At 42.6% G+C, this 14,378-nt stretch overlaps 1 protein-coding gene across 1 annotated transcript in view; it reads left to right on the plus strand.

Annotated features, from left to right (window-relative positions):
* The window catches only part of LOC119578450 (vesicular glutamate transporter 1-like), a gene marked incomplete at its 3' end in the record, with an annotated part of 199,181 nt that overhangs the window by 163,432 nt on the left and 21,371 nt on the right, over nt 1-14,378 (plus strand). The window contains exons 9-12 of the mRNA XM_037926032.1: nt 6,961-7,135; nt 7,986-8,104; nt 10,274-10,441; nt 11,361-11,604. Coding sequence (XP_037781960.1) covers nt 6,961-7,135; nt 7,986-8,104; nt 10,274-10,441; nt 11,361-11,604 — 706 coding nt within the window. The remainder of the gene's footprint in view (nt 1-6,960; nt 7,136-7,985; nt 8,105-10,273; nt 10,442-11,360; nt 11,605-14,378) is intronic.

A 14,378-nucleotide genomic window follows, 5' to 3' on the forward strand; every position in this document is an offset into this window, starting at 1 on the left:
GAATCCTTGTGTGTTTTTTCCTTCTTCTGTTCTTATGCTTGTGTATCATCAGGGTTCTTCGTATTATTTACATTGTTGTTTTTTCATGTTTATCACATCGCTTTAGGAGAGGAAACTTATAATATGGTATTCCGTTCAGAATCAAAATCAGGGTTTGAATTGGAGTAATAGACATTACTCAAAGTTCGATATATTCCCAGAAGTTGCAGATATTATCGTTCAAAACGCCTAAACCCGCCACGGTGCGTTGCAATGTGATTTTCGACCCACATTGTAACATATAAAAATGATCCATAAAGATGTTGCAAGTTTTTTATACAAAAGATTGCTGGATAATTGCGTCGGCTTGTTCATTAAGGCTCCGGAATCGTCGAGAGATATTGTCATTAAAACGCTGCAACAGATATTTTTATGTTCTTTCTCTCTTAATTTTACTCCTACCATTATTCTATATTAATTGATTATTTTTCGTATACTGATTACTAAAATATTTATTATCATCGTTAATACTGCTTCTACGACTACTAATGATATCCATAAGCAAATAATTAAACCGTATTCATGTTGCCAAATGTAGAAAAGGTATGAATGAGAATGAATATCTACACAATACAAAAGATTATTTAAGCGTTTTCGTATATATATCTTCGCCTGACAAAGATGTATTCTAAACCAGTTAAATACATCTCTTGTATTTTAAAGATATTCATTTTCACTCATACCTTTTCTACAAGGAAATAATTATATTGAGAATAACGGTAATGGTAAACATGATAATGATGGTCATGTTAGTAATGATTGGGATAATGATGAAAAATAATGACGATAATAATAGGGATAATAATAATGATAAAGATGATATTAATGATGATGATGATGACTCCAGACATGCAATGAAAAAAAGAAAGAAAGAAAGAAAGAAAAAAAGAAAAAAGAAAGGAAAGAAAAAGAAACACACACACACACACACACACACACACACACACACACACACACACACACACACATACACACACACACACACACACACACACACACACACACACACACACACACACACACACACACACACACACACACACACACACACACACACACACACACATATTATATATATATAGTATATAATATATATTATATATATATGATATATAGTATATATATATATATATATATATATATATATATACACATATACATACATATACATACATATACATACATATACATACATATGTACACACACACACACACACACACACGCACACACACACACATATATATATATGTGTAGAGTATATGCACAATTTGTACAGTATACTGAGTTCAAATTATTTATAACTGCAGTCATACACATCCTCCACACACACACACACACACACACATCCACTCCCAAACACACACCCATACAATCCCCCATCCCCCACACCTTCCCCCCTCCACACACATCCCCCTATCCCTACCCTCCCTCCCCCCACACACCCATACATCCCCCTACCCCCAACACACCCTCCCCCTTACCCACACACACATTCCCCTATTCCTACCCCCTCCTCCCACACACACACGCATTCCCCTCCCCTCCACTCCCACACTTTCCCGACTGCGGTGCTGGAAAGCCACGAGAGGTGCATCAATATTTCATTGTTGTAGAAGAATACGTTCAGGACAAAAGACCAGTTCATTTATTCTCAAAGGCGCGTTTTTCAGCCCGGCTTCACTCGACATCACACCAGTTAGCTTTAAAAAAAAAGACTGATGACTTTGAGCATCAGTATTTTTCATTTTTTTTTCTTTTCCCTGATTTTTTTATTCTCTATATATGTATATGTAAATTTCATATTCGTTGCCGTTTGATGGTGTGTGTTTTTCAGTATGGATAACGGCATTTTATTATCTTTTAAAAAAAACCCCCCGGATTATTTAAAAAAAGGTTGGGGGGAGGGGGGGGGGAAAAAAAAAAAAAAAAAGGGGGGGAAAAAAAGAAAAAAGGGGGGGGGGGGGGTTTTGGGGGGGGGGGGGGAAAAAAGGGGGGAAAAAAGAAAAAGGGGGAAAGGAGGGGAAAGGGGGGGGAAAAGGGGGAGGGGGGAAAAAAAAAAGGGAAAAAAAAAAAAGGGGGGGGAATTAAAAAAAGGGGGGGGGGGAAAGGGGGGGGGGGCCCCCCTTTTTTTTTCAAACCCCCCCCCCCCCCCGGGGCCCCAAAAAAGGGGGGCCCCCCCCAACCTTTTTTGGGGGGGCCCCCCCCTTTTTTCCCCCCCGCCCCTTTTTTTTTTTGGGGCCCCGTTTTTTTTTTTTTTTTTTTTTTTTTTAAAAAATTTTTTTTTTCCCCTTTTTTTTAATTTTGGTTTTTTTAAAAAAAGGGGAAAATTAAAAGTTTTTTTTAAAAAAAGGGCCCCCCCGGGGGCCAAAAATTTTTTAAAAAAAAAAAATTTTATCTTAAAAGGCCCCCCCCAAAAAATTTTTAAAGGGGGGTTTTTAAATTAACCCAAAAAGGGGAAATTTTTTTAAAAATTTTAAAATTTTTTTTTTTTTAAAAAAATTTTTTTTTAAAAAAAAAAGGGTTTTTTTTTTAAAATTTTTAATTTTTTTCCCTTTTAAAAAAATTTTTTTAAAAAAAAAAATTTTTTTTTTTGGAAATTCCAAAGGAAAAAAAGGAAAAAAAAAAAAAAAATTTTTTTTAAAAAAAAAAATTTTTTGGGTGAAAAAAAAAAAATTTAAAAACTTTTTTTTTAAAAAAAATTTTAATTTTTTTTTTTTTTAAAAAAAAATTTTTTAAAAAAGGTTTTTTTTTTAAAAATTTAAATTGAAAAAATTAAAAAAAAGGGGAAAAAAAGGGGGGAAAATTTTTAAAAAAAAAAAGAGGAAAAGAAAAAAAAAAAAAAAAAAAAACCCCCCAAAAAAAAAAAAAACCACACACACACAAACACACACAAAAAAAAAACCCCCCCCACAAAAAAAAAAAAAAAAAAAAACCCCAAAAACCCAAAAAAATTTAATATAAAAAAAAAAAAAAAAAAAAAAAAAAAACACACAAAACCACCCCACAAAAAAAAAAAAAAAAAAAAAAAATATATAATATTTTTTTTATAAAATATATATATATTATATTATAATATATATATATTTTTTTATATATATATAAAAATTTATATAAACCCACAAAAAAAATAAAAAATACTTTTAAAAAAAAACACACACACACACCCACCCCCCACACACACACACCCCCAAAAATTATTTTTGGGGGAAAAAATTTTTTTAAAAAAGGAAAATTTTTAAAAAATTTTTAAACCCCCCCACACAAAAAAAAAACCCCCCCCCCCCAAAACAAAAACCCCTACAACCCCCCCCCCACACCCCCCCCCCCCCCAAAAACACCCCCCTTTCCCCCCCCCCCCCACCCAAAACCCCCCCCCCCAAAAAACCCCCCCTTTTTCCCCCCCCCCAAAACCCCTTCCCCCCCCCCCCCCCCCCCCACAAAACCCCCCCCCCCCCCACCCCCCTTTCCGGGGGGGGGGGGGGCCAAATTTTTTTTTTGAAGAAAAATTCGGGAAAAAAAAAACCAGTTCTTTATTTTCAAAAAAGGGGGCGTTTTTCAAACCCCGGGTTCACTCGACACACACCAGTTAGCTTTAAAAAAAAAAAACTGAGGGCCCTTTTAGCCGGGAAAATTTTTATTTTTTTTTTTTTTCCCCGATTTTTTTTTCTCTAATTTTTTATATGTAAATTTCAATTTTGTTGCCCTTTGAAAGGTGGTTTTGTTTTTCAGTTGGATAACAGGCATTTTATTATCTTTAAATTTCTTTTCCGCATTTTGTTTTAAGTAATTATTATCATTTATTTATTTTTAAAAAAAAAATTATTTGGGACTGATAAAAAAAAAAAAACTTTAAAAAGGAAGAGGAAGAGGGTGGAAAAAAAAAAGGGAAAAAAAAAAGAATTTAAGGAAAGGGTAAGTGGCTAAAAGAGAATGGGCTGAAGGGAAATGGAATGACAAAGAGGAAAGGAATGGGAAAAGCGAGGGGAGCGAGGGGAGGGGAGAGGGGAGAGAGAGAGAGAGAGAGAGGAAGAGAGAGAGGGAGGAGAAAAGAGGGAAAAGAGAGAGAAAAAGAAGGGGGAGCCCCAGACAGGAGAGGGGGGAGAGGAGAGAGAGGGAGAGAGAGAGAGAGGAGGAGAGAAGGGAGAGAGATGGGGGGGAGAGGGGAGGGGAGGAAAAAGAGAGAGAGGAAAATGGGGGAGATAAGAGGGGGAAGAGAGGAAGGGGAGAGAGAAAAGAGGGAGAGAGGACAAGGGGAGAGGGAGAGAGAGAGAGAGGGGAAGAGAGAGAGAGAGGCAGGAGGAGGGGGAGGAGAGAGAAGGGGGAGAGGGGGAGGGGGAAGAGAAAAGAGGAGGAGAGAGGGGGAAAAGAGAGAGGAGAAGAAGGGGGAGAGAGAGGAAGAGAAAGAGAGAGAAGAGAGAGAAAAAGAGAGAAAGTAAAAAGAGCGAGGAGGGACCCGGGAGAAAAACGAGGGAAGGAGGAGGCGGGGCGGAAAAGGAGTGAGAAGGAGAGGAGAGAGAGAGAAAAGAGGGGAGAGAGAGAGAGAGAGAGAGAGGAGAGAGGGGAAAAGAGAGAGGAGAGACGGGGGGAGAGAGAGGGAAAAAGAGAGAGGAAAGAGAAGAGAGAGGAGAGAGAGAAAAGAGGAGGAGAGAAAAGAGAGAATAAAGGAGAGAAAGAGAGAAAGAGAGAAGAAAGAGAGAAGGGGAGAGAGAGAGAGGGGAGGAGGAGAGAGAGAGGGAGAGGGAGAGAGGTGAGGAGAGAGGAAAAGGGGAGAGGAGAGAGAGGGGGAGGAGAGAGAGAGAGAGTGAGAGAGGGAGAAGGAGAAAAAGAGAGGAGAGAAAAGAGAGAAAAGAGAGAGGAAAGAGAGAGAGAGAGAGAGAGAGAGGGGGGAAGAGAAAAATGGGGGGGGTGAGAGAGAGAGAGAGAGAGAGAGAAAAAACAAAAAAAAAATAAACAAAAAAAAAAAAAAAGAGAGAGAGGGAGAGAGAGGAGGAGAGAGAGAGAGAAGGGGAGAGAGATGAGGGGAAGAGAAGAGAGAAAAGGGGAAAAAAGAGAGAGAAAAAAGGAAAAAGAAAAGAGAAAGAGAGAGGAGGGGAGGAGAAGAGAGGGGAGAAGGAAGAAGGGGAAAGAGGGGGAGGAGGGAAAAAGGGGGGGGGGGGGGGAAAAGGGAAAAGAAAAGGGGAAAAAAGGGGAAAGAAAAGAAAAGATTTAGAAAAAGGGGGAGAATAAGGAAAGGGGAATAGAAAGAAAAGAGGGCAATAAGAGAAAAAAGAAAGAAAAGAAAAGGGGAATAGGAGAGGGATGGAGGAGTTAAGAGAAGAGGGAGGCCTGAGAGAAGAGAGAAAGAGAAAAAAGAGGGAAAGAGAGAAACAGAGAAAGAAAGGAGGAAAGAGGGAGGGCAAAAAACAAATTTTTTTTTTTAAAAGAAAGAAAAGGGGAAAAAAATAAAAAAAAAAAAAAAATAAAAAAAAAAAAAAAAAAATAAAAAAAAAAAAAAAAAGGGAAAAAAAAAAAAAAAAAATTTTTAGAAAAAAACAAAGAAAAAAAAAAAAAAAAAAAAAAAAAGAGAGGAGAGAAAAAAAGGAAAAAAGGAAGGAAAGAGAGAAGAGAGAGCGAGAAGGAGGGGAAAAAAGAGAGAAGAAGGGGGGAAGAAGGAGAAGGGGGAAAAAGAGGGAAAAAGAAAGGGAAAAGAAAAGAGGGGAAAAGAGGGGAGAGAGGGTTTTTAAGAAGGGGAGGAAGAGAAGGAGGGGGGAAGGGGCCCCCAAGGGGTTTATTTGGAGGGGGAGGAGGGGAAAAAAGGGGGAGGGGGGAAAAAAGGGGGGGGGGGGGGGGAAAAGGGGGGGGGAAAGGGGGGGGGGAAAGGGGGAAGGGAAAAATTTCGGGGAGAGGAAGGGCCCCCCCTTTAGCCCCCGGGAAAAGGGGGGGGAAAAAAGGGGAAAAAAGGGGAAAAAAAAGGGGGGGGGGAGAAAGGGGGGGGGGAGGGAAAGGGGGGGGAGGGAGGGTTTGGGGGAAAAGGGAAAAAAAAGGGGGAGGGGAAAAAGGGGCGGGGAAAAAGGAGGCACAAAAAATGCGGGGGAAAGGGGCGGGGAAAAAAAAAAGGGGAAAAAAAGGGGAAAAAAGGGGAAAAGGGGAAAGGGCAGGGAAGGGGGGGGGGGAAGGGGGCGGGGAAAGGGGAAGGGGAGGGGAAGGGGCGGGGAAAGGGGACGGGGGGAAGGGGGCGGGGAAAGGGGGTGGGGGAAAGGGGGGCGGGGGAAGGGGGCGGGGAAAGGGGGCGGGGGAAGGGGAAAGGGGAAGGAGGTGGGGAGAAGAGTGGTGTGTGTGTGTGGTGTATATATATATATATATATATATATATATATATATATAATATATATATATATACTATATGTGTGTGTGTGTGTGTGTGTGTGTGGTGTGTATGTATGTATGTATGTGTATGTATATACATATATATATATATATATATATATATATATTATATATATATATAATTTTATATATATAGAGAGAGAGGGGAGAGAGAGAGAGAGAGGAGGAAGAGGGGGAGGGGAGAAAAGAGAGATAGACAGATAGATAGATACACACACCACACACACAACACACACAACACAACCACACACACCACACACACCACACACACACACACCACACACACACACACACACACAATATATATATATTATATATAAAATATATATATAAATATATATATATATATATATATATATATATATATATATATATATATATATATATATATATATATATATATATGTATATATATATATATATATATATATATATATATATATATATATATATATATGTATGTATGTATGTATGTATATGTATACACACACACCCCTCCCCACAGCTACCCCCCTCACACCCAGCACAACCCCTCACCCTCATTTCCTCCACAGGGCGTCACGTACCCGGCCTGCCACGGCATCTGGAGGAACTGGGCACCGCCTCTGGAGCGCTCTCGCCTCGCCACCCTGGCCTTCTGCGGGAGTTACGCCGGGGCGGTGCTGGGGATGCCCCTTTCCGCCTGGCTCACGCAGGGCATAGGGTGGCCGGCGCCCTTCTATGTCTATGGTAAATGGCTCTTGGCTTCTTGTAGGTTTGTTTTATACGCATTTTGGACATTGGTATCTGTATCCATTTTGTATGAATACTTGATACAGATATCAGAATTTGTTGAATTCATAAAGACACAAATGTAATAGGATTAGGATATTGCTAATAAAACAATGATTACGCTGATAATAAATCAAATTGATAATAACATTAATCATAGGAATAATAGTAACGATGCTAGATAATAGCAATATTGTAAGTAACACTGCTACTAGCAGTATCTCTCTCGTAGAAAAATTAAAAATTTACAGTATCATCTCTCTCTATTTATCTATCTATCTATCTATCTATCTATCTATCTATCTATCTATCTATCTGTCTTTGTCTGTCTCTGTCTGTCTCCCTCCTACATTACCACCCCCCCAATTGACCGCCCGCGCCCCCCCCTTCCACCCCTTTCCACCCTTCCCCCTCCCTCCCTTCCCACCCTCCTCCCTTTCCCTCCCTCTCCCTCCCTCCCTCCTCCCTCCCTCCTCTCTTCACCCTCCCTCCCCCCCTCCCTTTTCCTTCCCTTTCCCGCTTCCTCCCTCCGCCTCCCCTCCCCCATCTCATCCCTCTCTCCTCTCCCCCCCTCCCCTCCCTCCCCCTCCCTCGCTCCCTCCCTCCCTCCCTCCCTCCTCCCCTCCCCCCCTCTTTCCATCCTCCCCCCCCATTCTCCCTCCTTCCATCCTTTCTCTCTCCCTCCCTCCCTCTCTCACCCCACCCACCCTCCCTCCCTCCCTCCCTCCCACTCTCTCTAAACCCTCAAAATACAACAGGCTTATACTCCTCGTGCTCATAATGGTATCTCCTCCCCCCTTCCCTTCAGGTATGGTAGGCTTAGGCTGGTACGTGTTCTGGTACTGGTTAGCGTTCGAGAAGCCAGCGACCCATCCAACGATATCAGCGAGGGAACAGGTTTACATCGAAGAGAGCCTCGGAAAGCAGGTGAGGAGAGGGAGAGGAAAAGAGAGTGAATGAATGGGGGAATAGGAGAGAGTGAGGAGTAAAAGAGGGGATAAGGGGAAACGGGGGGAAAGGTGGATAAAAGGGGATGAAAGAGACAAGCTAAGCAAATATAAAGGGGGGGAAGGGGGAGAAACGGGTTTTACATCGAAGAGAGCTCGGAAAGCAGGGAGGAGGGGGGAGAGGGAAAAAGAGTGAATGAATGGTGGAATAGGAGAATAAGGAGGAGAGGGGAAAAAGGGGAAAAAGGGGGGGGAAAGGGTGGAAAAAAAGGGAATAAAAGAAAAGGCAAAAACAAATAAAAAAGGAAAGAGAAACGGGTTTTACCCGAAGAGAGCCTCGGAAAGCAGGTGAGGAGAGGGAGGGGAAAAGAGAGTGAATGAATGGTGGAATAGGAGAGTGAGGGGATAAGTGAGAGGGGATAAGGAGAAACGGGGGGGAAAGGGGGAAAAAAAAGGGGATAAAAGGAAAAGCTAAGCAAATAAAAAGGGGAAAGAGAAAAAGGTTTCACGAAGGGGCCCTGGGAAAAAAAAAGGTGAGGAGAGGGAGGGGAAAAGAGAGTGAATAAATGGGGGAATAGGAGAGAGTGAGGGGTAAGAGAGGATAAGGGGGGAAACGGGAAAATGAATAAAGGGGGATGAAAGAGAAATGCTAAGAAAAAATAATGTGAAAGGTGAAAAGAGAAGAATTAAAGAGAGTAGATAAGAAAAGATAGGAAAAGAGTAGATAGGAAAAGAGGAGGTAAAGACAGCGAATAAAAGGGGAATAAGGAGAATAAGAAGAAACGGCGGAGGGGGGCGATAAAATGAGGTAAAAGAGAAAGGATAATAAAATAAGATGAAAGGGAAAAGGAGAAGACTAAAATAAATTAAAAGAAAGGCGATAAACAAAAATAAAGCAATAAACGATAGTGAGAGAGAAACAGAGATAGAGAAACAGGAGAAAGATAATCAAGAATAAGGATCTAGAAGAGAAAGTGAATAAAAGTTGACAAGAATATAAAATAAACAATAATAAGGGAAAAGAAACAGACCGAAAACAAAGATAAGAAGAGAAAGAGATAAACGATAACAAGGTGAGAGGCAAAACAAAAAAAAAAAAGAAGAAAAAGATGAAAATATGTCCATTAGCATTATCGCTAAATAACATAATATCTATATTTACATGTAAACTTGATTCGCCATATTTGCATAATCACATTCATATCACATTACTCTACTTTCTTTTGTCATGATTATCGCCGCTTTTACCATCATATCGCAATAAAGTTCATGTGAGATCTGTTTCTCTTCGTATCAACAATTGCATATATAGAAACCTCATTTCCAGAGGAATCAAAGCCTTTCTAGAGCATTCGATTCGATTCCATTTCAGTTTTATAAAGGAAACATTCAAATACCTCTTTTAGCTTGGCTGTTGAGGGCGTGGGTTTAGAATGGTGGGTTGGAATGAGTGGGTTGGAATGTTTTTTTGGAATGAGGGGGTTGCTGTGAGTGGGTTGGAATGAGTGGGTTGGAATGTTTTTTTTTTATGTTTTTTTTTTTTTTGAATGAGGGGGTTGGTATGGATGGCTTGGAATGGGTGGTTGGAATGGTGGGCACCAAACCCACCATTCCAACCACCCATTCCAAGCCATTCGCATTGTATGTCTTGAGTCTATTTTTCGTTTTTTTTTTTGTTTTTTTTTCTATTCTCCCCCCCCCCCTGCTCGTCTCCTGTTTTTGCAGTGTGTCTATTTGTCTGTTTGTTTGTCTGTCTGTCCATCTATCATCTCTTTGTCTGTCTAACTCTTTATCCATATGTTTGTCTATTTATCTATCTGTCTGTCTATATATATATATACACACACATGTGTATGCATGTATGTATGTATGTATGTATGTATGTGTATATGTATACATGTATGTATGTATGTATGTATGTATGTATGTATGTATGTATGTATGTATGTATCCATGGATGCATGCATGTATGCATGTATGAAAGTAACTGCCTACTTACCTGCCTATCTACGTACGTACCTACCTATCCATCTAACTATATATCTACCTATCTATCCTTCTATCTACCTATCAACCAATCAACCAAAAAAAGAAAAGAGAGAAAAAAAAAGAGAAAGAGAGAAAAAAAAACCCTCTGGTCCTCCCACAGCAAACGTCGCAGCCCACTTTCGCCACGACCCCCTGGCTGGCCTTCGCGACCTCCCTGCCGGTGTGGGCGATCATCGTGGCCAACATCGCCAGGTCGTGGACGTTCTATCTGCTCATCATCTCGCAGCCGACGTACTTTAAGGAGGTTTTCAAGTACGACATCGCTAAGGTATGGGCTTTTGGTGGGGGTAAGGGGGGTGGGGAAGGGGAGTGGGGGTAGGAGAGTGGGAGGGGGTAAGGGAAGGGGAGGAAAGGGGAGAGGAAGGGGAGGGGGATGGTGGTGAAGTGAGTGAATGTGTGTTGTGTGTGTGTGTGTGTGTGTGTGTGTGTGTGTGTGTGTGTGTGTGTGTGTGTGTGTGTGTGTGTGTGTGAGTGTGTGTGCGTGTGCGTGTCTGTGTTTACTGCTTGTTTGGGAATATTTTTAGTCTTGATGAAGAAGTAATCTTTATAGCATTCCCAAACCAATAAAATACAATGTATTCATCTCTGGATAAGATGTATCATCTTTTTTTCTTCTCTTCCCCTCTTTCACTTCGTACTTTTCGTCTTCTTCTTCTATCTGCCCCTCACCCCCCCCCCCCTCCCTGTCCTTGTTGCTCTTTTCCCTCCTTTTTCACTTCCCTTATCCCTTCTCGTCCTCCTCTTCTCCTCTTCCTTATTGTATTTTACTTCCTCTTCCTCTTCCTCCTTCCTCCTTTTCCTCTTCCCATCCCCCTTCTCAAACCCCTCCTCTTCCTCCTCCTCTTCTTCCCCCGCTTTTCCCTCTTCCCCCTTTCATGTCCCCCTCCATACCTCTTCCTCCTTCTTCCTCTTTTCCTCTTCCGCTCCCTTCTCATTTCATCCCGCCTCTTCTTCCTCCTCCTTCTTCCTCACTTCCCCCTTCTCTTACCCCTCCTTTCCTTACTCCTCCCTCATTTTCATCCCCTCCTCTCCCCCTTCTTCTCGTCTTCTTCCTCTTCCTCCCTCTCCCCTTCCTCCTCCCCTCCCCTCCTCTTCCTCCTCCCTTCCCCCTCCCCCTCCTCCCCTCCCCCCCTCCCCCTCTCACCCCCGTGCCCCTCCGCCTTCTGACCCGTCGGCGTCTCCCCCAGAGCGGCACCGTGTCCGCCCTGCCCCACCTGGTGATGACGATCGTCGTGCCGTTCGGGGGTCAGCTGGCCGACTACTTCCGGAAGAACAACATCCTGTCGACGACCAACGTGCGGAAGGTCTTCAACTGCGGCGGCTTCGGCATGGAGGCCGTGTTCCTCCTCGTCGTCGCCTTCACGAGGGACACGACCGTCGCCATCACTTCGCTCACTCTGGCCGTGGGCTTCTCGGGCTTCGCCATCTCGGGTGAGTGGACCGGCTGGGGGCGCTGGCTCCTGACGACGGCGCTGCACGAGGTAGTGTCGCTGTGTTGATTGGACAGGGAAAAAAAAATCATAAAAGATCTTTATTCATGAAAGAGGTTTGTTGAAGTACGGTGTAATAGTTTCGAAACGCTTCATTCCAGGGAGATTTTGAAACTTACTTCGTATCTCAGTAAACCTGTTTTATTAATAGGGAGTTTCAAGTTACCAGTTACTGGCATCACATTAAGGGATTATATGTGAAAGGATGTGTTGATTCAGGGTAAAAAAAAAAAAAAGAAAAATGTCATAGTTTCATTAAGTGTAAATAGTTCGGTCTTCTGTAACTTTGAAAACTTTTCGCACATTCCTATCTAGAAACCAGTTTAAAAAAGGGTGAAAAAGCGTGGCATCTCTTGGTTATATGAACATGGTACTAACTTGACTACCAGGATGCTTATATCAAAAAAAGGGGAAGACCAAGATAAGGAGAAAGGGGAACAGAAACTGACTCTTTGTCTTTAGGGTCAATCTATCACCCTCTTTTTTTAAGCTCTTACAAGGAACTTTCACACTCGATAGATCTTCCTCGGGTCGAGAAATAGGCATGAGACGGATAGATTTAAACACAAAAACTATGCTTCCTGGACGCTCCATCGGCCCTGTTCCTCTTCGCCGTCGCCTTCACGAGGAACACGACCGTCGCCTTCATCGGTTTCTCTATACTCCTGTCAATTCCCTACTAGTCCGAAGGAAAGAAGAAACGAAAGGAAGAATGAGCTCCAACACCGTTTCTCTGTCCTCTGCATATCTTCTAAGCAGAGGGAGAGAGAGAAGTCCACGACGCTTCATAACATACTTCTCTTCCTCTCTCTTCACCCCACAAGAGAACAGTCTGCGACGCCCAACACTCACCCTTTCCTCTCCCTCACCCACTCACGGGGAATGCAGTCTGGGACGCCCAACACTCCCTCTCTTCCTCTCCCTCACCCCACTCAAGAGAATGCAGTCTGGGACGCCCCAACACTCACCTCTCTTCCTCTCCCTCACCCCACTCAAGAGAATGCAGTCTGCGACGCCCCAACACTCACTTCTCTTCCTCTCCCTCATCCCACTAAAGAGAATGAAGTCCCCAACACTAAGTAGAGGGAGACAGAGAAGCCCAAGAAGCCCCAACAGCCGCCCCTCTCCCTCCCCGTCATCCCTCCTAAATTGAAGGAGAGAAAGGCGCTCAATCCAAAGAGGCAGTTCCCGAAGGAGCGTCCCGGAGTGGCACTGTCTCCCATCATCGCCAACTCAACTTATCAGATCGATTCCATCAGGATTAATTAACACTCGGACACCCCCCACCCCACCCCTCACTAAGCGAAATTCCCTGCGCATCTATCTACCACCTGCCAGGACTTCATTTTAACTTTTTTTCTTCTTTTTTTTCTTTTTTTTTGTACCCCCTCTTCGGTGTTCATTCTGCGAAGTGTGTTTGTCCTCAGAGGGAAAAGTTCTCTCTGTTTTTGTCTCTCTCTTTTCCTCTCCTCATTTTTTTTTTTTGTGCGTATCTCTGAGATAACTTTTTTTTCCTCCTCGTTCCTTTCGCTTTACTATACGGAGTAAAGACTTGATTAGCTGGCCTTGACAAACCTTATGTGTCTGCTTACAATTCCTTCTTAATTACTAATCGGCAAAGAAATTAAGATAAAAGGATCGCTTATAAAAAAAACGTAATATATTAAGAGACAAAAACAAGTAAGGAAAAAGCCAAACCCTTGATTTATAAGCGACCTGAGACAATAGATATTCCTAAAAAAAAAGGTGTTTAATACTCGTGCTCATCGATTATCGCCAAAGCCATTCCCGAGGCATAATCAGGGAGTCGATATTCTACGTTCAAGCGGCGATACTGTTTTAACTTGAGGACACATCGTTACATTGTCAGGGGTAAAGCGGGTTAAAGAGAGAGAGAGAGAGAGAGAGAGAGAGAGAGAGAGAGAGAGAGAAGGAGAGAGGGAGAGAGAGAGAGAGGAGAGAGAGAGAGGAGAGAGAGAGAGAGAGAGAGAGAGGGAGAGAAGAGATGAAGAAGAGATATATATATATATATATATAGTATATATATATATATATATATATATATATATATATATATATATATATAGAGAGAGAGAAGAGAGAGAGAGAGAGAGAGAGAGAGGAGAGGAGAGGAGAGGGAGAGGGATGAGAGAGAGAAGAGGAGAGGAGAGAGAGGAAAAAGAGAGGGAGAAGAGAGGAGAGAGAGAGAAGAGAGGAGAAGAGAGGAGAGGAAGGGAGAGGGAGAGAGAGAGAGAGAGAGGAGAGAGAGAGAGAGAGAGAGAGAGAGAGAGAGAGAGAGAGAGAGAGAGAGAGAGAGAGAGATGTGAGATCTAAAAAGAGATGATGAAAGTACAACCAAGAAAGCAAGAGATTGGAAAGATAAAAAAAAAAAAAAAAAAAAAAATCCCGAGAATGAACGACCCATAGAGACAGAACGAGTAAGAAAGAGAGAGACAAGGAAATGAAAGACAAAGAAAGAAGAAGCAAGCGAATGAGCGAGCGAGAGCGACAGAAAGAGAGACACAAAGGGCGAGGGACGCGAAGGGCCGGCGCGAGAAGCGAGCGCCTCGAGGGCCAGCCGAGGACGACCTCGAGTGCGGCCGAGTGCCCCGCCGAGTCTCCTCGCGCCAAGATTTACCTCGGCTCCTCGGCGTAATAACTCCAATTTCCGCATTAACTCCATTACGGGAAACTTTTACAAGGACCTTTTACGCG

The sequence above is a fragment of the Penaeus monodon genome, chromosome 11, assembly GCF_015228065.2.
Source record: "Penaeus monodon isolate SGIC_2016 chromosome 11, NSTDA_Pmon_1, whole genome shotgun sequence".
Lineage (NCBI taxonomy): Eukaryota > Metazoa > Arthropoda > Malacostraca > Decapoda > Penaeidae > Penaeus > Penaeus monodon.